This window comes from Amblyomma mixtum, chromosome 2 (assembly GCF_055824585.1).
Source record: "Amblyomma mixtum isolate Tamu chromosome 2, ASM5582458v1, whole genome shotgun sequence".
NCBI lineage: Eukaryota > Metazoa > Arthropoda > Arachnida > Ixodida > Ixodidae > Amblyomma > Amblyomma mixtum.
The window spans coordinates 21,240,841-21,263,756 of record NC_143013.1 but is presented as its reverse complement, the minus strand read 5'-3'; the positions used below and the strand labels follow the sequence as shown (position 1 = coordinate 21,263,756).

The 22,916-nt window shown below is 42.5% G+C and overlaps 3 protein-coding genes and 1 non-coding gene across 12 annotated transcripts in view; 2 read left to right on the top strand and 2 right to left on the bottom strand.

Annotated features, from left to right (window-relative positions):
• The window catches only part of Dys (Dystrophin), a 447,573-nt gene extending 439,650 nt beyond the window's left edge, over positions 1-7,923 (top strand). For 2 of the 9 annotated variants that reach the window (XM_089570781.1, XM_089570786.1), the window contains one exon: positions 2,556-2,977. In XM_089570781.1, coding sequence (XP_089426907.1) covers positions 2,556-2,701 — 146 coding nt within the window. In that variant the 3' untranslated portion in view covers positions 2,702-2,977. Of the gene's footprint in view, positions 1-2,555; positions 2,980-5,671 lie in introns of those variants that run through there. The other 7 variants (XM_089570782.1, XM_089570779.1, XM_089570783.1 and 4 more) reach the window with 7 other exon arrangements.
• Positions 7,924-10,689: 2,766 nt separating this feature from the next.
• TRNAG-UCC (transfer RNA glycine (anticodon UCC)) lies at positions 10,690-10,761 on the bottom strand. The gene has a single exon. It is a non-coding gene; the product is annotated as a tRNA-Gly (tRNA).
• Positions 10,762-10,826: 65 nt separating this feature from the next.
• LOC149358640 (src kinase-associated phosphoprotein 2-like) lies at positions 10,827-20,969 on the top strand. The gene is made up of 7 exons (XM_089570778.1): positions 10,827-11,091; positions 11,206-11,499; positions 14,560-14,688; positions 14,873-14,947; positions 15,128-15,342; positions 16,783-16,864; positions 19,760-20,969. Exons 1-7 carry the CDS (start codon positions 11,055-11,057, stop codon positions 20,251-20,253), a joined length of 1,326 nt encoding a protein of 441 aa, XP_089426904.1. The 5' UTR covers positions 10,827-11,054; the 3' UTR covers positions 20,254-20,969.
• Positions 20,965-22,916, bottom strand: part of LOC149358639 (uncharacterized) — a 65,669-nt gene continuing 63,717 nt past the window's right edge. The window contains exon 52 of the mRNA XM_089567572.1: positions 20,965-21,043. Within this exon, the coding sequence (XP_089423698.1) occupies positions 20,979-21,043 (65 nt within the window). The 3' untranslated portion in view covers positions 20,965-20,978. The remainder of the gene's footprint in view (positions 21,044-22,916) is intronic.

Below are 22,916 nucleotides of genomic sequence, written 5' to 3'. Positions count from 1 at the left end.
ACCTGTGAAGGCTGAAGTAATGTCATACGCTAAATAACAGACATTAATTTGATAATTGATCTGTTCTCTTTTTCAGCAGATACTGTAACCATAAAGGTGCTATAAGTAAAATGAGTGTGCCATGTTACATAACTCTACAGGTAGTTTCAGCAGCTGGCCTGTGATGTGTACCAGGAAGAGCAGTTTGTCACATAATCTTTTTGTGAAATTGATTAGCAGCTAGATAAAAGATAGTAAAGCTTTGCTTTCCTTTCTGCACAAGTCAAGGGTGCTTACTTGCATGATGCATACATGGGCTCAGCGGTCATGTGACCTCTTGACACTGGCTAAAGGCTGCTAAAAAGAACCACTATTCTGCGGTGGTGGGGGCTGTGATCTTTGAAAAGTCTTGTTGTTCTAACACAGTGTTGTGTAAATGAAAGTGTCACCTACATGTGTAGCCTTTTGCATTTTACCCTTTCTTAACAGTTTTGCAGATTTGTTTCTATTTGTGTGTGTGGAAGTTGATGCGGGCACATTGTTGACTGCACCAATATCGTTTCTGCAAAGCATCCATATGATGGCCCACATACGATCCTTTTTGTCTGCTTTCTTTCTTGTATTTTCAGTTTTTACTGTTTTGTTGTGTGTACCTAATCTGACACTTCCTTTCAGTCCTGCTTCTTCAGTCAGCTCCCCTGGGGGCATTAAGGAAAAAGGCTAAATTTTTGTTTACTTCTCTTACTGCCATCAGTGTGTAGATAAACATCCGAGATATCCTTGAAGATCCAGCATTAACATAAATCAGTTTCAATTTCAGAATATATGTTCCTTTTTTTTTTCTTGTCCTTTGGTTGACGTTCATTAATTTCTTCTTTCTTTGTTCAGTTCTTCATTGACTTTTGATTTTCCTTTTGTTTTAGTAGCTCTTATCACAGCCTCAGCAACTTCCAACAGCGTCATCACGGCCATAGGGCTGTACAAGCAACAGCAACAACCCATCCTTGAAGCTTAATAGCACCAATACTCACGCCCCACCACCACCACATGATGGGCTTCTGTGCATGCTATGTGATCGGGAGCTATATTGTAGCATGCAACGCGGAATAGAACACCGGAGCAGAGACGACAAAACTGTGGCGGTCCCTCAGTGGTCCGAGCGCGCGAGCGAGAGCCGACTAACCTCTTTCTCTTCTAGTTCATGCACTACTTCTGTCTCTTCGAATGCATGTATCAGTATGATAATCGTGTTTGTGTGGGTGGCAGCCTGGCTATGTCCACTGCAGAGCAAAGGCCTCTGCAACTGATATGCAATCAGCCCGGTCCTCCGCAAGCTGTGGCCACCCTATTCCTGCAAATTTCCTAATCTCGGCATGGGATAACATCTACTGTGCATTCATTAAACTCAGAAGCTGTGCTGCACTGCCAGGCATCCAGGCAACAGGATTCTGTCAATGCAAGGATGGTAGCCTGGGCAATTTTGAAAGGCAGTTTCGTTGTGCTCTTAAAGACCTTGAGTTCATTCTGCGCTTCTAGAGCCCGTGTAATGATGAGGAAAACACTAAATCATTTTGCAAGTAGGCATCTTCATAATATATTTCTAATTTGACACCTTAGCTGTCCATAGTATAGTACTCATGCAAGAAAAGTATGTATGAGCTGTAGGCGTTCATTACATGCTTTTCATTTTGTTTTTATCCACCACATTGCCATTTACTGTACTAAATTTAAGCACCTGTAAAGCATAGGTTCCAGTTACACTGCTGTGCAAGTGTCGCAATACACTGCTGCATCACAACTTCAAACTTGCTCTGAGGAAGCATCATCCCGCAGTTGTCCCTTTAGATCTGTGCTTCTTTACATTCCGGTTGCTCTTATGGAGGTGGCCCAAAGAAGAAAGCATTTGCTTAATAGTACTCACATATGTGGAGGCTGGGAGACTGATGAAAGGGGTTGAATTTTGTTGATGACAGTGCAGTGAGCTATCGAAAGGATTGGTGCAACATAAAGAGACAGGAAGAAAGCAGAGGAGCCCATGGAACTAGGCAATGACATCCTAGGTAATTACTGCCTAGGTGAAATCAAAAAGAAGAAATAGGCATGGGCAGCCCATGTAATACTTAAGCAAATAACTGATGGTCGTTAAAGAGTAATGGACTGGATTCTAAGGGAAAGCAATGTGCAACAGGGGAGGCGAACGAGATCAGAAAGTTTGCAGGGATGAGGTGGCCGCAGCTGATGCAGGAGCCGATTAATTGAAGGAATGTCGTGGAGGCCTGTCTCTCACAGTGTACTGATGATGATAATGAGACAGAGTCTGAGGCCTGGCTTCGCTAAAGAAAAAAAGTGTCAGACTCGCTCCAGCCAGCAAGTAGCTAGCAAAAACAACCTGGAATCAGTCACTAAATGTTTGATCATCAGCATGTTCTTCCACGGTCTTGCTGTTCTCTGTAGTGTAGCCAACTTTGTGCTACTCCCTTTCATAGTGCTTCCTCGGTGGGCACCCAGTTTGCTCTTATACTATCTGTGTTGTCCGCTTCCCAGCTAACGTTGTAGACACTCTCTCTCTCCCCCAGGTCTGTCAATGGGCCTCCACCCAGGCAGCCTGCTCCACACAGCCACGTCAGGACTCTATGCTCATAGCTTAGCCGACTACAATGACATCGGCAGTGAGGACGAGGACTTCAGTTGCGCCGAACTGGAGCGAAACCTGCACTTGTGATGAAGCTCTTCTACTAGCCTCTCATTTCTCTCGTGACATGTCGTATTGTGTGCCATTTGCTAGTTTTCAAAAGACTAATAGTGAACTCTGTGTTCTCGACGTGCGTGTTCTGTTATATTCAAAGTGTGCTACAAAGCAAAACCTAATTTTGCCATTGCGTTTTCTCTGTTTTGTTTGGCGAGAAGTTTTGGCCTCAAATTTCACCTTGGGAGAAACATTGGGTTTGTCAGTGTCATCTGTGGTTGTTTAATGGGTGCACATGCTTTACGGAGCAGTTATGTTTTCCGCTCATTTTCAGGAGAGGCAAGATAGTTACTACAGGCAGGTTTGTTTCATCATCTGTTGCCTCAAAAGGCTGACATCAGTTAGGATGCTACAGTGTCGTAATTTTGCTGATAACTAAATTGTCTCAGTACCTGCTGTTCAGTTTTTGGTAAAATAGTTAATTTTTACTCAAAGTCATTGTGATAAGTATTGTGATAGGCAGGTTTGCCAGCCACATAATTTGGGCTGGTGTTCACTTACCTTTTACCTACAAAATTATTTCACAATAATGTGAGCGAGTTTGTTCTGAACAAATTATGAAATATGTTGTAAAGGGACACACAAAGGAAGTGGAGCGTGTGCGGCTAATTTGGTAACTAGTATACAATAGATAACTTTTCGGGGCTGGCCGGAGCTGGGGTATGTATTCTCTTATTTGCACACTTTTTAAATGAATCAGTGATCTTGCAGAATGCAGGAGCTAATGTTATTACATTACATTCTGCAGAATTCACAGTGGCAGATTTTTTTTTTCCTCTGTCTTATGAGTGCTGCTTAAAAGCAGTTTCATTTTTCTTTTCAGAAACCAAAATATCAAATTGAAATTTTTTTTTTCTTTTATGCTCTGTAAAGAAGTGGTACAAATATGTTTTAGGTATGCCATTTCAAAGTTTTTTGTGGTGTAGCAAGTACCAAACTACCCCTACTCGCCAAATATTTCTCTTCATGTTGAGTGCCTTACTGATGCATTTTGGTTTGGCCCTCCTGTCGTCTTATATTTTCGTCATACATATGTGCTGTGGTGAGTTTTTTTATTTTCGCTAAGTTTTTGCATATGTTCTTATTTTGACTGCATGAGAGGTTGTTTTTTTTCATGGAAGTCAGTTTTCTGAAAACAGCTGGTAAGGAAAAAAAAAAAAAACATGCAGTACCAACGCTCCAGGATTGAGAGACCTGTCTCCTCAGCTCTCATGCAAAATCTAGAATTTAAGTGTCCAGCCAATGTTACACAAGCTTACAAAATAAGTTTTTCTCTTTACTAAAGCACTACCCAGCCTTTCTTATTTAAGGAATAAAATGTTTTAGCTAATGAAGCTTTGTTTTAAAGAGCAACCTAATTGGCTTAGAGCTGTCTATGTGTAAACAAAATGCTAATGCTCATAATAAAACACTATTAATATTCATATTTTCATTATTACTGCTTACACTTACATTTGAGGTTCACTGTCCCCACAGAATATGTACCATGACCTGGCTTGGTGATTTTGTTAGCGTTACTTTTTCTTTTCTACAGCTGTCTGTGCAATGCAGAGGAAATCTACTCTGGTGCATAAACAAAGTGTATTTGCAGTGCTACTTAATGTCACGCAGCATTCCACTGTAATGCTGATGCTTCAACAATTGCGCAGACACGAGCGCATCATACTAGTTAACCAGAGTTATCATGACTTCACTTTAGGTTTTCATCTTTGAGCTTGAAAAATAGGTAGGTAATAGCCAATGGATGACTGCAGATATGTTGCTATGTGGCAGTGTTCACCAAGACGGCTGCAAATGTAAATACAGCTTGCAATTTCTTAAGCTTTTGTACTTAATTTTTCTTACAAAACCTGCCCCATTTCTTCCCATGACCAGCACATGTGTGCTGTAGAGCCTAATAGGGTTAGAGATATTACTGGTAGCGTGTTGCGCCTTCCATTATACATGTACGCCTGCAGTTGTGAAGAAAAAAAAAAATGTACCGTGACACCCCACATATTGCAATAATTCAGCCTAAGTACTATAGATTCCTTCTTTTATCGTGTTCCCACAGTGGAAGCTGTGGAGTGCAACATTTTTGTACCTTTGTACATTTTTTGCATGTGCCATATTCTGCGTATCACTGGTGAATGAATGTCGGAAGTAGAAATGACGGCTCAAACTGGCCATTAGGGGAACAGTGATGAATGTCTGTCGGTGGAGCGTACTGGGGTGCGGCAGATGGCATACTACTACGTTGTAAGTGTGTGGCGTATTCTACCAGAAGAGACTTCCTTGTGTGTGAGAAAAATTGTGTGACCAAAGCTACATGTTTCTGCTGTGCTTGCCTACCCTGTCCCCACCAGTTTTTGCCTTTATCCAAGCTGGTTGTGGGAGTGTTGTAGCAATTCTGGAGTCCTAGCAATTCATTTACACATCGACCTCGTTTCAATTTTCTCTGCTCCTGCAGATGCCAGATTATGATGCAACTGATGTTCTCACTAAAGGTCAACAATGCTTGGAAGCTGATACGGTTTCTCTGTTCCAACGTGTTTAGTTCCACACCATGCATTTTGCACCTAGTTTTCATAATGTTTTATGAAAGATTCGCGCAGGACTGAGAAACTGCAAATGCAAATACTTCCACAGGATATTGTGAGTGTAAAGTGGAGTCAATGCTATTTCTTAGTGCCTGCCAGGCTTTCTCTGTTATTATACATCGTTTATTCTTAAACTTACTTTTATGAAGGGAAACAGAATTCTTTTTGTGCTGCATTTCAAACATCGTATTATGTCTTTGTTTTGACTTATGATCAGGAAAAGCTTCAAGGTGTGCTTCTTCGGTTTTACATGTCTGTTACTTTTGTGCCCCTCATGATTTACAGTCATGACTTCTTTGTATTTAACTGTTACTGCACTTTTGTTTACCCTTGGTTTCTTTTTCTCTTTTGTTTTCTCATTTTTAAGGCCAGCCCGATGAGAACGGAATTCAGTTGAGTCCCATCGAAAAATGAGCGCTGTTCCAGACCTCCTAGTGTAGCTGTTATTCAGCCCCGGCCCTTGTGTACAGGATCACGAGACGTTCACCACCGCCTTCGGACTCCTGCCACCGCCCCACTTCCTTCTTTTAAACACCGGGATTGTGTTCCTGCCTGGCTGTATTCCATTCATTTTCATCTTTCAACGCCTGCAAAGGAGACATGCATTTAATGCGATCACCTTTTTTTTTTTTCCATGAGTTGAGAGCGGGTGTGCGTCTCTGTACGTGACTTTCAGTAGGGTGCAGAAACAGAAAAGCATGTTAACCGAAATTTTTCTTTGGTGACAGAATGCAGTGTGCGTAAATGTGCACGAAAATCTTTTCCAGCCCAACTGGTTTATGGAACAATTTCCAGTGGGTTCCATTTGGAACCTTCTGGGTTCCAGTTGGTTCCAACTGGAACCAGCTGGAAATTGTTCCATAAACCACTTGGGCTGGGAAAGATTTTCGCCAGGGATGCATGCTGCCTTCTTTTAGCTGCTTCTGTTAACCTGACGGTTTAAACCTCTTTTGTGCTGAGCAGACTCAGTGGTGTGTGGGGAGTTACTTAACGACCAAGGAGAGGGTATGATGTTGTGAAGGGTTGTGACAAGTGTAGGCCTTGGGTGTCTTGTCGAGAGCTTGCTTCATTTTGGACTGTTTTTTTATGTCGTTTTATACCTCCTGAAACTTCTGAGAATGTCTGGCCGGACCTAATGTGCTTTTTTATTTTCTTTTACATAGCTTGAAGCAGCTTGCAATGAAGTAACTTAGTCTGACAGTGGCAATAAAAGGCTATTTGTACTTGTATGTTTTTAGTTGGTCCCATAGCTTTTAGTGCACACAGATCTGCGTGCAGGCCTAATATATTCTTGTTTTGCAGCAGCATTGACACTCTCGTAATTTCTTCGATATCTTGGCAGCTTTATTGATATTTTCCTGTTTACTCCTTTAAACTGGACTGAAAGGCGCTCTGATTTTGCTGGTGTAGGTTGTCACTGTTCCAATGGCAACTTAAGCAGTGCAGCAACCAAAGATTTGGGAAGCAATAAAGAGTTTACAGCTGATGCTGCACAGTGCTTGAACCAAGTGTAGTCTCTGGTACTTCAGGTGTGTGGTATTAGTGCACTGAGAGGCATATTTTAGTTAAATGCATTATTAGTTTGGTTTTGGTACAAAGCCCTTCTTTACTTTTACCTTTTGGCTTGCTAACAAGAACCGTGTCTTATTATGACCAGGTATTGACTCTGTTTTTTTACGTGAGAGGGTGGCAGCTTCTTATCACTACTGACTGAGGCAGCTAAAAAGCCTTTCCTTATAGTGCCACTGAGAAGTCATATCATTTTGGTAGCTTAGCGCCAATATGAGGCAGAGTCTACACTTTCGTGTGGACAGTTATATGACGAGCAGTTTATTTATGGCATATGCCGGTGCCATATTATGTTTGTTGGTTGAATTTGTGCCGCATCTATACATATCACAATGTCCCATGCTTTTTGTTGATCCGTGTGACACGTGGAACAGCTTTGAGTGGTATATAGAGTAAGGGAATTACTGTTTGCAACATGTGTCGCTAATGTGTGTGGCAAACCAGCTAGCATTTTGGTTTTACGCTTTCATCAAGTTTGTACTTGCTGCAGTATAGCCTGAGCAAAACAGTTCAGGCTGTCCTTGTGCGCTCATTGTGCACTCAACGGGTCTTTGTGAGCCACTCGGCAAGACACAATCGTTTCCATGACTGTAAGTGTTCTCGTAGGTGTTGCATCCCAAGGCTGATAAAACTGTGACCGAGATGTAGGAGTTTGAACTTCGCGCATGTGCACACTGAATGCAGCATGCAAGGTATGTGTACTCTTGTTAACTTTTTCAAGCTGCTGCACCAGGATTGAAAAAAACGTTGCTCTCAAGCCAACAAGTGAATGAAGTGCGTAACTATGAGATGTTGCGCGTATGGTGTTTGCATGGATCGTTGGACTGAACGGAGTGAGGTGAATGGTCATATTAGCATTACTGTGCATATCAGACTTCCATTTCTCGTGAGCCATTGTCATTTTTTTTAGCTGCATTGTTGAAACAATTTCTATACTGTCTCCTTTCTTTTCTCTTCAAACTTCCATTGTACAACTCGACAGATGTGTGCATCAGGTGCGAGTACTTTTTATGATGATGAAGAAAAGAAATAAATGATGCAGTTAGGTGACCTGGTGTGCTGCGTGTTGTCACTTGTTCTTTCATTGTAAATTGTCATGGTACGTTCCCAAACATCAACCATCTGGGCTACAGCACAAATATGTTGAAATATATTTTATATTGTAGTCTTTTCACTAAACATGTGGCAAGTGCAAGCTATAACAAGTATGAATTGCTATGAAATATCTTTTCAAGACACAAGTTTGATCCCTGGGCTTGTGTTAAGTAATGTGTGCTGAAGTGCATGTATTTAAAACAATGTTGTGTTGCAACCGCATTACCTTAACCTTTTGATAATGGCCAATGCTCCTCAACAAAAACGGCGCCAGAACAATGCTCGAGTTTTATGGCTGTAAATTACTAACTATGCCTCTGAATGCTTGGAAAGAATAACAGGGACCGAGTGAATGTGCAAAACGAGCTTTATAGCCATATTACGAACACTGCACCACCTCGTGGGAAAGACAAAATAATTGAAATATTGCAGAATGGTCCTGAACTCATGACAGAATAATACATCCAACTTTCTGCTCTGCTCTTTGCTCAGCTTAAATTTCCACTTGTGTGATAGCACTCAAAGCATGGGAGTGCACACGTGCACACAGTGTCAGGATCACGTCTTCCCACCATGTTGAAGCTGGTATCGCACTGCTTCCTCTGAAGGCAGTCCCAAGTTTGACAGGTACTGTACGCATTAGTCAGAACCCGTAGCATTATCTGCTGCATCCGATGATGACTACAAAACTGCGGTTAATTTGTCGAAAACCCTACTAACAACTCCGAAATATATCTGCTTGACCACTAAATTCAGGACGGTGGCAATGAAAAGGACAAAATATTTCCAGACCTATGCGTGGCGTCTTTAATATATATTATTCTTTATAGTGCTGCGACACAAGTTAGTATCTATTTACATCAATGATTTTTATGATGCTCTCGTGGCTGGAGCGATGATGAGTATACATATTAGTATTTATCTTTATTGTGTGCACAAGTATTCCAAGAAAGCATGTACAGTATTTTATTTATTTACTGAAGTTCTGCAAATACAGTTTTGCCTTAGAACTGAGGCAAAATGTGACATACAAAGTTTATTATTTAGAGCTTTACTATTTCACTTTGCATTATTTGGCAAGAACTGTTTTAAGATATCATCCTATTCTTTGGGTATATCAAGCCAAAGCTATTTTTATGCAACTTTCACAATTCTGTTCATATTGCTTGTGTCCATAGGTTTAATGTTGGCCATTTATGTTTTGTGTGTAAACTGATACATTAAGTTGCTCCGTCAAAAGTTGAGGACGCATGAAATGTACCAGAATTGCACTGTACGAAACTATAGTCTACAAGCAGGTGTTCACAATGGTGATGGCGACATATTATTCTCGGCCAGCTCACGTTTAGGCGGCACATTTTTCCATCATAACTGTCCATCATTAAAAACACCATTAACGACTGGCGTTGGATAGTAATGGATAAGTAATGGATAGGATGGGAGGATTAAAGATGGCTGGCAGTGTCTGCCGGATGTAATGTTTGCAAGTGTTGGTAGGTAAATCAATTCTAGTTCCTATGAATGGCAAAATTTTAATGAACATTTAGGACAGTGAAACTTATATTTTGTGATTTCTCAGTCACAAGAAGAAATAAACAATTGGAACTAATAGGAAGACGATTTGAACCAACTGGAACCAGTTGCATTCTATTGGACGAGTGAAAGGCTGGGGGATGAAAATTTTTTTTTGTTGAGAATTGTATTGGCAATGATAGTAAATAGAGTTATGCAGTGTTTTAAGTATGCAAGAAATACCATACATTTGCAAAGGAGGAAATAAAGATTCAAATGAGTAAATGCACATATATACCGTATGTGTATAAGGAAGTAATATTAATCTTAGCATCCACCCAAGGCCAGCTATACAGCTACGAAGGAAAGCTATGCAGCTTCCACAGTTTTTACTCACTTAGTGCAAATGTGCTCCACCTTGGGTGATTCCCCTAAACATTGGACCAACACGTATGTATGATTTTACATCTCTCCTTCTCAGCAGAAGTGTTGCAGAAAGGCCCAAGTATAGTGCAGTTGTTACTTAAGTTGTGCCAAATTATCCCTTTAAAAATCTGTAATCTCCTTAATTATTTTCCTCATCGTGGAGAGGTTGAGGTAATATAAGCTACAGACAGGGCTAGTCTTGCATAATACTGCCAGCAATAACTCCACTTTGCGACTCTAGATAATTAAAAGTTGGACACAGGACTAATCTTGCATAATGCTGCCAACAATAACTCCACTTTGTGACACTTGATAATTGGACATTTGTGTGTACCAAATTTCTGTGTACCATTTAATGTTTGCTTGGCAAGCTGATAACTTATAACCTGCAGTGTTACTGTATATGACAACCACTGCCGTAGTAAGTGCTAGTGTTATTGACCCAAACCACTTTTTTTTTGTTCAGCAGGCAGTGTTTATTTGAAAATTATTGCGTCATCAAAGATGCTGCAGATTCCAGCACATCTCATTAAGAGGTTAATGATCAAAGGTGGTTAAGCGCGCATTTACCACAAAAATTCTCAGTATAATCGAGAGTCCCAAGCAGACAGTCAAAGACTCGATCCAAAAAGAAGACTTCGCAACTACCTGGCTCCTTTGCATTACACTGTTTGCCCCATGGGCGCGCGTCTCCAAAACGAAAGGTTGTGGTCGTGGAATGGCTGTTGTGGCTACGTTTTTGCATCCAGGCTAAAAATAATAATGAAAAAAAAAAAAAAAACATGCGTCGGCCGGGAATCGAACCCGGGTCAACTGCTTGGAAGGCAGCTATGCTAACCACTATACCACCGACGCACATGTTCTGTGGATGGCTGTGAGTTGATGTCATAGGTATCGTTTTCAACGAAAAATTGTGGTTGTGCAAGTCTCCGGTATATCTCGGGCATATCATACAGAGAGAGCGGGACAGCGCAGAGTTAGCGGGTAGCTGTTGCTTCCGTTGCAGGCACGTGAGCTCGCAGGAAGTCTGTCTTGCGCTCGCTCTGTCACTCGCTGAATCGCTCGCCGCTTTTGTTCCGAAATATGACGTAGAGCGCTAGCGCTCCAGACCAAGCGTTGGTGCTGCGGTTTAGGAAGGCTTCACTACGATGAATTTCAACGAACAAGTGCGGGAGTTCGTTAAAGGTACTACGTCATCTCCACTTTTATTCCAAACGGGGCGTGGTATGGCTACACGGGTGAATGTGGCACGGGAAGTCGATCGTAGTAACGATTCTTCCACATAATTCTTGTTTCCAGATGTCAACACTTTCCTGTCAGTACAGCTGCAGAATGAAAAGCTGTCACCAACTGCGTCCTCGGCCAAAACGGACCTTCAGCAGAAACTGCAACGGCTATGCCAGGATTACCCGCGCCTTCTTTTGTCGCTCGACATTACGAGCGCCGAGCAAATGCAGGGCTGGAAGCTTCCTCGGCCGCTGTCGAGCCCGCACCCTTACATCGACATGCAGGTTGGCGGCGTGCTTGCATCGCGGGAGTCCCCGGCTCTAGTCCCGGCGGAGAATCAAACGACCGCTGACGACTCGAACGACGGTACGTGCTTATTCTTGCTGGAGGCCGTATTTCTAGCTGCCGCCACATATGCTGTTACCGGCTTGTAATTTCATACTGTACGCTTATCAAACGGACGTGACAGTGATTGAGAACTGAAGCTCGATTGATCGCAAAAGCGCGGGACAAGCGCTTACCCTGTGAATTTGTGTTCAAATCTGTGTTTGTCCTGACAATGAATCGAAACCAGTTGACCTATCTGGTCTTGACAGCTACCGACTTGGTTGGTTAGTTGGCCTCAAATAAAATGGTACATACCCACTATGGGGGAGTGGCCAAGACACAGGCGGTGAACTGCTGGAAAGAGGAGCATTTTTAGAGGAAAAGGAGTAGTAATAGGGTATAGGCTGACAGATTGGACGACGCAACGACAGGGGTCCTGTTCACTGGGAGATTGAAGACGGGACGATGGCTTTGTGCAAATTCGAATGCAACGCATATGGAATGGTTCAATTTCGCTCCGACTGAAAGAGAGAAAAAAAATAGTAAAATAAATGTTTCAAAATCATAAAAAATAGAAAAAATACATAATTAAAATTAAGCATGGGAGTCGCTGTGTTTCAAGAAGAAAATTTTGAACAGCACAGCGCGCACTCCTGTTGCTTCATCCAAGCGAAGAAGCGCCAAAGGAAAGAACAACCACAGTGGACACAGGCAGATCCAGCTGGTGAAACGGAATTTCTAATAGGCACCTCCTCAAAGGAGAGAAGCGGCGACAGAACAGCAGGTAGTGATCGACTGTCTCAGGCTCGGCACAAAATGGGCACAGTGGAGAAACCGCCAGACCAGATCTGTGAAGGTAGAAATTTAGCAGAGGAACTCGGCATCGCAAACGCGTGAAAGAGACCTCCAGTCTGCGTGAGCGCCAGTCTTTGCTACTCCAAGGATGCAGAATAAGATGCTGATATTCGGGAGATTAAGTAAGCGCCGAAGCTGAAAATTCCTGAAATAATGTGTAACTGCGAAACCTCACCGCATTTGTATATGCCCAGGTTGGCAGGACAGCAATTATTGGGCCGCCGAGAGAGGCCCTTGCTAAGGAATCGGCAACCTCATTTAACTGAATGCCCATGTGCCCCGGTACCAAAAGCAACTGCACCGAATTTAGATGGAGCGGGATCAGCTGCCTAAAGAGGCGTAATACCCGTGACTCAGTGGGTGATGATAATGTAGAGCAAATAGATAGAGAGTCCGTCATAACCATGACTTGGGAAACGGTAGGATCTAATTTACGTAAGGCTAGAATTACTGCTAATAATTCGGCCAGATAAATTGGAGTGAAGTCAGGAAGACTGAGAGAAAAGGACCATCCCAATGTAGGGGGAAAAAATGCCCACACCTGCCTTTTCACCATCCTGCGAGGCAGCGGTAGCAATGAGAATATGAAAAGGAAAGGACCTGGTCCTGCAACAAACCGTGAAGGAGAGGAAAGGGCTGCAGCTTTGCATTCGATGGAAAAATGTCATCAAATGCAATCTTGACTGAAGGAGAGATGTTATACATTGTATGGATATCTGTGAAATGAATGTTTAAGGGATCAAGGACAGACTGCACGAAACATAAAACACATCTGCGGAGTATGCATACGAGACCAGGTGGCATTTAAAAAGACCGCAGGTTGACTAAGAAATATTACACTGGAGGTGTGAGTCGCACAAATTTAAAAAGGTTTGGATTGTTAAAAGGCGAAATCTAGCTCATAAAGATGGAATTCGTGCCTCAGGGTGCAGGACAACATTAGCTACATATTTTGGAAGTGCCAAACAGAGGCGCAACGCCTCACGCTCCAGGAGCACAAGAGGGTGAAGTTTATAGGCAGGAGCTCCTGAGAATAAAACACAGCTGAACTCCAAAATTGGGCAGATATACATTTTATAGATCAGCAGGAGTGTGTGCCTTCTCATGCCTGACCTAGCGCTGCAAAGCCTACGCAGGATGCCAATGGCCCGAACTTGACATCTACCAAATTGTATTCCATTCCAGTGTAAAAAAGGGAATAGCAGTGCGAGAAATAAGCTTGATAGAAATTATAAAAAGGAAATATAACACGGAATTGCACTGTGCCGATAGCAAAAATGACAGATGAAAAAATGAAAAGAAATGAAAAATGCAAAAATGCCAAACAGGTGTTTCCTTTCCATTTTATATTTTCAGTCAAACTTGTTTCCTCTCTTTCCACCAGAATGAAATAAAATCTCGATTGGTAGATTGCGCTTAACCATTCATCTTGGTGTCTTTAACTCTTTGTCAGTCTAAGCTGTGAACATCTTGCATATGATCATTTTCCTACTAGCCCAATCTCAAGCACTTCTTGATCTATCTGGCATCACTTCAGTAGAGCACGTTAAATTGCATGATTCTAAATATCCTCATCTTGTGAAGAGCACAGCAACAGGCATACAATTTTTCTCCTTTTTTTTTTGTCCAATCTTTTGTCTTTTCATTTGTGTTTTATTTTTTAATTCAGTGCACTGGGCCTCTGGTATGGCTAAAATAATTATTATTATAAGTTATTAAAAAAGAAAAATGGAACTATTCCTTTCTGGCCTAGCCCTTTTAATGCAAGTCAGTTGTGGTGTGCTGATACTTAGCTATTTGATTGGTTGGTTTGGTTGGTTTATGGGGTTTAGCGTCCCATAGCGACTCAGGCTATGAGAGACGCTGTAGTGAAGGGCTCCGGAAATTTCGCCCACCTGGGGCTCTTTAACGTGCACTGACATTGCACAGTACACAGGCCTCTAGAATTTCTCCTCCAAATAAATTCCGCCGCCGTGGCCGGGATCGAACCTACGCTATTTGAGCCACGCAGTTGCACGGGCACATAGGCTGAGAAATAACTACTACATGGGGCATGGGTAATACCTCTGTCATATAGTAAAACTCTAGCCCTTCACATCTGATGCAGATGATGTTATATTGATAATAAGGGAAGAATGATTCCATAGTTTTAGTGATGGTGGGTTCGTATCTGTGCTTGAACAGTGGTGCCACATAGTGTCAGTTCGTATGTTTCTGCTTCAGTAAAGCTCGTTTCTCTTTCAGACTATGTCTACTCTGACCCTGTTCTGCCGGATGACACACCTGAAGAGGCAATTGAAGCTCCAGCAGCAAAGACATCAAAGGCCAACTTATCGAGGACATCATCCGAGCTTGATGAGCAGTCAGAAGATGGTAAGGGCTGGGATGGCCTAGTACTACTTCAGGAAGCTTGCCTTGACTTTTGGCTCTCTGCATACTGCGTTGCACTTGGCATGCGTGCTTTTTCTGACTTTAGGCGAGTTATCTGCACATTTGTATTGCTTGAGGATTTTGTATTGCCCTATATCTGCCAATAGTGTGCGGAATGCTTTTGCAGGCCCTCTTGATGACATTCCAGCCAGTGACATGTGCAAGGCTGACAAAACTGGCTACCTTGAAAAAAAAGGAAAAGGCATGTACCTGCATTTGTTAATGCTCTGTTAGCCAAAGTAATGCAAGTTGGAATCAGTGGCAACTGTGCTGTATTGCTTTCTAGCAATCTTTCAATCACAAGCTGCCTGGAAATAGTCCTTGCATCTAATAAATTCACTAAGTAAATTTTTCACCCTTTGCTGGTTCATATTCTTTGCAGAAAGGCTGGGAGGCCTGCTTAGCCCATTTCAGAAGCGCTGGTGTGCAATACGTGATGGCTTCCTCTTCCTATACGACAAGGCGACTGACAAACGCCAGAAGGGACAGATTTGTTTGGCCATGTACGAAGCGAGGCCATTTGCCTGCACTCTCAAAGATGCCTCCAAAAAGGATGCTGCCTTTGAAATTGTTTGTCCTGCCAAGAAGACCTATCAGGTATGAATAATGTCATTCTACTTCCTGTACTAGAGGTCCTTTGTAAATTGTGTGGTTTAATGTCCCAAAGCAACACATGGGCTATGAGGGACGCTGTAGTGGGGGGCTCTGAATTTATGCTGCCTGGGGTTTCTTGGTGCAAGTATGTTGTGAGGAGGAGGGGGCTTACTGCACTGCTGCATTCCTTTTGCTGAAAGTGGTCATCCCTTCATTTAAAGGAGTACTGAGAACATACTGCAGTTGGCCTTTATCAATTGATTACTGCATTCTAGGGACAAAGGGGCTTCTTTAATTGAACATGGAGCTTTGAGAAGAGATAAAAGGGAAGAGAAATAAAATACAGGTATCGCAGGCACAGGCTGTTTTCATGAGCAAATTGCAATAACGTCGAGTACCTTTTGATTCGCATCTCTCTCTTCTCACCACATCGTCACCCATCACAGCCCTCTTCCTTCTCTTTCTCCCCTTCCCCAGTGCAGAGAAGCAGGCCAGATATCAATCTTTCTGGCCGACCTCTTTATTCCTTTGTTTCATTAAATTTATCTATCTATTTTTGAGGCTAGATTATGCTGTCGTCCACTTCCAACTAGCAATCACGGTGTCAATATCATAGTGCCATTGTTTTGAATCAAGCGGTAGGAAAAAAATTAGTACATTTTCACCTTCAAATTTCTCAACAATAAACACATCTCTTGCTGGCAAACGAATTTCAAACTCAGCTGCAAAAAAGGGAAATAATTAAATTTTACTAAGGACAAAAATTGGATGGAGATGTTCTCAGTGTCCTTTTAACAGTCAGCGCTTCCATTGGTCCTTGAGGGTAACAGAGTGGATTCCAAGAGAAGGCAAGTGTAGCAGGGGGTGGCAGAAAGTTAGGTGGGCGGATGGGATTAAGAAGTTTGCGGGGATACGGTGGCCGCAACTGGCAAAGAACAGGGTTAATTGGAGAGACATGGGAGAGGCCTTTGCCCTGCAGTGGGCGTAGTCAGGCTGGTGATGATGATGCTTCCCCACACATGAAAAGACCTCTGGCCTCTCTGCTGCTCTGCTTTTGTTGTGAGAGGATGAACATCGTAGAGATAAGCTACTGAATGCAGCTTGCACTATCAGGAGTAATGGCTGTATCTTTCCAGCATGTATGCACTGTGTTGCAACTGAGCACTACAATTGGCACTTTGCTGGTATGTTCAGGCAAAGCTGGAACCAGTTAGTCTGTTGTATCACAGCAGCTGATAATAAATTTAGTGCTAGGTCGACTCTACTGTTGGTGTTAGTTTTCTTGAAATGACCAAATAAATTGCATAGTACTTTATGGAAGCGTTAGAGATTAATAACTGAGATCGATAACTGAGATCGCTGTATGGACTTTGGAACCATATATTTTAACTGTCTTTCATACTCTTTCTTCGTTGTCTTAAATTCTTCCTGTCTACCTTACAGTTCATTGCATTTAACGTAAAAGACATGAAACAGTGGATTTCAGCCATTGAGAAAAACAGCCAAGTTTCCACATCCAACAGCCGTAAGTACTTGCATGTTACCATGAAAACTACTTTGCAGGACAGCAGTAAAAAAAAGCAGTTGGTACTGAACATCATACATTCTCTCTCTCATTCTGTGCTATATGATGAACATAGCAAAAAGTAGTTACGGTAAACATGTCAACATTGTCTAATTTTGCAGAGCACTGTCAGTGCAGGAGTAGAGGGTTGGAGACAACAAATTTTGTTTGTCCTTTCTTTGGAATCGTGTGCAAAACGTTAATAAACGTAGATTAAGATGTGAATTCGCCTACTCTGAGTAGAAAATTTATAATTTAATTTAGTCTTCCATGCAGTTTCAGTTTTATTTAAGCAGCTAAGCGATGGCTGCAATATCAAGTAGAGATCGCATAAGGCATACAAAAAATGCAAGTGCTGCTTGGCCATTTCATTTCACTCCATCTGTTATGGTAGCCTGCTGATAAGAGCTGTAATGACAGTGAGTAAACAAACAGCCATTATTTTGAATTTTTTGTCCACCTCACATGATCTCCGGCTTACTTGTGACCTCATAGCCACCATTCGATTCACCTGCTAAGGTAGAAACCAAGACTGCGTCAGAGAATAAATTCAGTTTTAGATAACTTAGCAGGCACAGGCAAATTCCATATAGTGATCCATATTTACTGATGCCTTACATACAATTCCGAAGAAAAAAAAGTCACGAAAAATTTGGGGTCGAAGGCTGAGAAGTGAAGTTATAATTGTGTTTGTAAACGGTTTCTTACAAAAAATTAATGAATTTTAGAAGGAATTCTGGAAGATGTTAGTAAATTATTTGTTTGAAATCATTAAATAATTGCTCCTCTGAGGTGACACTAACAGCCCATCCATGGCATGGTGCTATCAGCTGTGATAAAGCCTGTCATATCTCATGGATTATTTATTTTCAATAAATGTTTATTTTTAAAATAATGCATGAAAATTTAGTGCAAGCATTTTATGAACTATTCAGATCAACTTTTGTTGATACCTTTGATTTCAACTTGTACAGCATAAAAATAACTTTGGCTGCATACCAAGTGATGTGTGATGTAATGGGAGTCAGAAAATGTCTCTGCATAGATTTTAAACCATGCATCCTTTGTTCATATTGTGTTGTATAAATTTGGGCCTGTACTGGTGTAGATGTGTATTTTGTGATATATACTAGTATCACATTTCTTGCGTAAGGAATTACCCTGATCAAACATTTAAGTACTTCTTGTGCTATTATTGATCAGTCATTTGAAAAGCATGTTATGAGTAGGGCCCGGAAATTTAGGAATTTGCCTAAACATGCCTATAAATGCCTAAACGGGGGATTTTTGCACTTGCCTGCCTTTTTGTCATTTTTTAGGAAATACTACCTATTTAACCGCACTTTTTTGCCTATAAATGCCTAAATCCGGCACTTTGGTCCTCGGTGCCGTTTTTCAATTTTGAGACATCTGTCCACGTATGGTAAAAGGCGTGCGCCGATGCACGCACAAAAGGCGCGGGTCTCGCCGAACGTTTTTCTCTAATTGTAACTTGAGCGCAGTGTAATGAAGTGTTTCTCTCGAATTGTAGCAAGAGACGAGTTTGGAAAGAGACCTACCATACATTAGTGCAAACTTCTCACCATTGACGGAAAGGATGACAAAGTTTACAAAGGCTGGACTCTCAATAGATGAATCGTTGAAGGTAGTGGCAGAAGTACCAGCAGCACTTCGGGGACTGGAAGGAAAGGGCGCTACCGCTTCTACAAAGGTGCAACAATTAGTAGAAAAAAAAAATAGATGCCTAGAAACAATTTCCCAAATGAGAGACTTTCTACGCGGAGATGATACGGCCACATCACCTGAAGGCCTGAGCCTTTATCAACTCTCATGTTTTAGGTTCGCGCCACTAAGTTCATGTGATGTCAAAAGAAGGCTTTTAAAGTACAAAGCTATGCTTAGAGAAAACCGAAGGCGCTTGGAAAACCTGATAATGCGCTTTATTGCTTCAGTTGAGGACTGCGTACGCTCCATGCTTGACTTACAAATCTTGTACTTATGAATAAAGAGTATTAATCAAAGCGCCTATTTTTGCTTTATAGCGCCTATTTCAATATTTTTTAGAGCCTAGATGCCTGCCTATTTCTGGGTTCATTGGTGCCTAAATTTCCGGGCCCTAGTTATGAGTCTCATGGCTTTTTAGTCCTTTCAGATATGCACTATATTCTACTATTGACAACAGTCAATTTTTTTGCGTATATTTAGTACCCCCTGTTTCACAAAAAATGACCTGAATGGCTTCAAAATTTTATAAATTCACACACGCGCACACGCGTGCATGCACGCACGCACATGCACACACACAAGCATGCATGTACGTACGTGCGCACACACGGGCATGCACACACACACGCACACATTTGCCCACATGCAGAATCGCTACCTTACTGGTCTATCAAACACATTGATGCACAAATGATAAGTTCAGTTATTATCCAAGCTTTCCTGCATTAGAAGCTCAGTTAACAATGCGCTTTAGTAAAGCATTCTGCCGTGCAAGAAAAGAAGTGACAGCACTAGATAGCATTTCCTTTGCATGCTGTAGAAGCTCTTGCTCTGGAAAAGCACTTTTCTGGACACAGTCGCAGACGCCGTGCTGCAAAAGGCTAAAATTTGGATGAACAACACTTGCAGTACCGTCTGTGTAGTATTTTACCTTGTTCATACTTCAACACACTGGCAGAAATTTCTCAGGATGACAATTTAAGTTCATCGCATCACATGTGTGATCAAAGTGACAAAGGGTTCTGATCCCAAACGTATACATTACGGGCTCGCAAAGCGATTGAAAGCATGTTTTTTGAAAAGGAATGCAGATCGCGTGGTTGCTCAGTCTGTGGTGATTCTCTTCTGTAGTTGCAGAAGTACAACCAGGAAGTGCTGGAGACATATGCCGACTACCTCCAACTCCACCATGTGCAACCAAACTGCCTTTGCCCAGCCCCCGACAGGAGACGCCGCATGTTGCACCAGCACCTGTCACTTCGGAGGCAGACCGAGACCTTGAGTACGAATATGTCGAACGCCAGACAACTGTTACGTCTGCACCAGAAGAGGAAGAGGAGCCGCTTTACGAAGATGGAGAAAGCTACTTTTCTGATAGTACCAAGGAGAGCAGCCAAACGGACGAGGAGGTGACAAGCGACTACGAGAACTGGTACCAAGCAATCTGGGATTGCCATTCAGGGCAAGCCGATGAGCTTTCCTTTAAACGAGGGGACTTGCTCAAAGTCGTGAGTAAAGAATACGACGAGCACTCTTGGTGGGTCGCCAAAGCACAGGGCAGCAAGGGAGGCGTAGGCTTTGTGCCAAAAACATACTTGATGGCGGCCTATGAGCGGGTGCAATGACAGTCACTACCGTGCTGCCTACACTTACCATGCACCATAAGCGAATTCAAGGTCACAAGTGACACTCTCGTTCAGTTAGCAGGATATCGAATATCATCTGCTTCATGCGATAATGCTTTTCTCTGATATGCAAGACATAATGAAAACAAGTAAAAACTGTGCTAGTCAGCATCAGATATGTCACAACACATAACTTTCTTCTAAGTAAGGGTGGCCTTTGTACCAGGGGCAAGTTCTCAAGCCTTGATGTGTAAAATATATGGCACGGTATGTGTAAAATTAGCTCATTGGAAACGGGTCTCTAAGAGAACCACCTGCATCCCAGCACTTCCTAATAATCATATTGCAGCTTTCTGGTCAGCTTAAAAGTTAAGGTTTGGGAATGTGTTTTGGTTTTCCCTGCTGAGCCCAAATATTCTGAGTCCTATGTGTCTTTCGACTCTAAAGGCTTCATATATAGTATCTCGTTCTCCTTGTTTCTGACACATGCCTGCATTGTGCATCCGTTAAGTACTGCCCTTAGTTAATAGGGCACCCATTACCATATGTAGGATGGATGAATGGGACCTTTTATTTGTTTTTCACAGTACATCATCTCTGCTGCCTTCCTTTACATGTAAATAGAGGAAATCATCCTTAAAAGACCTTTTTATTTGTGTGCTGCAATCGCATTTCACTTGCACCAATAAACATTGAGGCAACGCTGCAACATACAAGTGTTATGGTCATTTTATTATTTCCCAGCTTGTAGTTTTCACTTGGCCGGCTGCGTCTAGCACCCATCTGCTGCCTGCAGCAAAAAAAAACAACAACTGTACTCTTCAAATACCATGCAAAGCTATCACTGCTCCTAAGTCTTTTTTTGGCTATGCTACTGCATATGTGCCACTTATAGTCGAATACAACTCAAGACTGCAGTGACTGCTGCACAGAATTTCTCTGTGGTAAAAAGTAGTCCTCTGTTAAAATACTTCTTGTTACCTAAAGCAAAAGTGCTTACCACCACACGAAATTATAAGCTCAAGAATACTCATGCCTCTGGCTTGTTTGACATAGTCAAACATGGAACAGCTAATTTTGTCTGCTGTTGTGATTGTTCAGCGGGTAATACAGGACACCGCGAATCATGACCCATTGTTACCAACTGCTGTTCCTTTAAATTGTATCCTAATTTATCAGACAGTTTTCAGTGTGTTCCGAAAGGTTGAGAAGCAGTTTCATTGTTCATGTAGAGATAATGGAGTACATATTGCAACCGCTCAAAACGACGCAGGACGAAGAGAGGAAAGCACAGGACAAGACGCGGAAGACGCTCTTCGTCCTACGTCGTTTTGCGCGGTTGCAATATGCACTCCATTGTCAACCACCAACTAGTCCGCCTTCACTTGTTTCATGTAGAGATGCCACCCAGCACAGTCATTCATGAATTGCCTTGATGAATTGCTGGCAGCTGTTGTCAACGAAGTCAGCAGCTGAAGCTCCCAGTACTGCATTAAAAATGGCTCTGCAAATGTATCTCCTTGCATTACATAGTAAAAATGGCAGCAAAATATAATAAAAAATCACGGCAGCTACAAGTTTCTAACCCGAATGATCCAGTGTTATCTGGCTTGTGATCGCGAAGAAATTGGGACATATTAAAATGAATGCATGAACCACTAGGCCCTTTCGTCTCGTGTTCGGGAGGTGCCAGGTGTAAGGCGCTGGGCTCATCTATCGGAGGTGCATTTTTACCGGTGGGTGCATGACGGTGGCATTGCAGATGCCGCTGCCAGTGGCACAATTCTGTGGAAGGAGCTTTTAACGTAACCACTAGGCCATCCCAGCAGGGGCCAAGGGTGGATGGAGGTTGTTGTGCTAACGCATTTTTACAGGCAGGTGCCTGGAGAGCCATGTGGACGGCGCCACTGACGCCACATTTTTCACAAAGGAGCTAATAACAGCTAACACTTTCAGAACTGCCAAGAATGACTCTACAGAACACCTAAACATCATTCGCTGTGACAGGGCACGCATGGAGGCACAGACCCACCCTGTTCAAATGCTCCCGTAATTCCTTCCCTCATGGAGCCCTTCAAGTTTCCACCCCAAGTGAGACAGTTGCTGCGTCTTTCCTTTCTTTATAACACTTCGCAGTGAGGTATCGATTTTCACGCTATATGTGCAACATGTGCAAAGCTAGTACAAAGCCTCCTAGACTTTGCATCCTGCTTCGAGACAAAAGTGGTATAGGGACGGTATCCCCCCCCCCAGTATGTCCACTCGCGTGGCCACCTGTACTGCATGGCCGAAGATGGGACAATCTCAGCTGCGGCGCCTTTAGGTCTAAAACTGGTGAACTCCAGAGCTCTTTGATGACGCCAGTTGAGCCCGGATGTACCGAACACACATTATCCCCTCGAAAATTACGTATAAAAGTGTATGAAAGTCATCCAGTATATCGAACTACAGTTTCGCCAGTTTTTCGATATATCGAACGACACTCTTCGATTACTTATCGCGCGGAGTCTGGCCAGCTGCGCTGCCTTGGGCACCTTGCTCTAGCACTGTGAAACCGCTCGACAAGGTGAATGTGCGACGTGCTTGGTGCCCTCCGGTCTCTTGTACCCATTTTCCACTCCACGTAGCTGTCACGATGTGAAGACAATATGACGAACTAAAGC

Excerpts from the sequence above, each read along its gene's own strand:
- LOC149358640 (XM_089570778.1), top strand. The coding sequence starts at position 11,055 with ATGAATTTCAACGAACAAGTGCGGGAGTTCGTTAAAG. Across the intron at positions 11,092-11,205 it reads AGTGCGGGAGTTCGTTAAAG|ATGTCAACACTTTCCTGTCA; the intron begins GTACTACGTCAT and ends TCTTGTTTCCAG. Across the intron at positions 14,948-15,127 it reads CCTTGAAAAAAAAGGAAAAG|AAAGGCTGGGAGGCCTGCTT; the intron begins GCATGTACCTGC and ends TATTCTTTGCAG.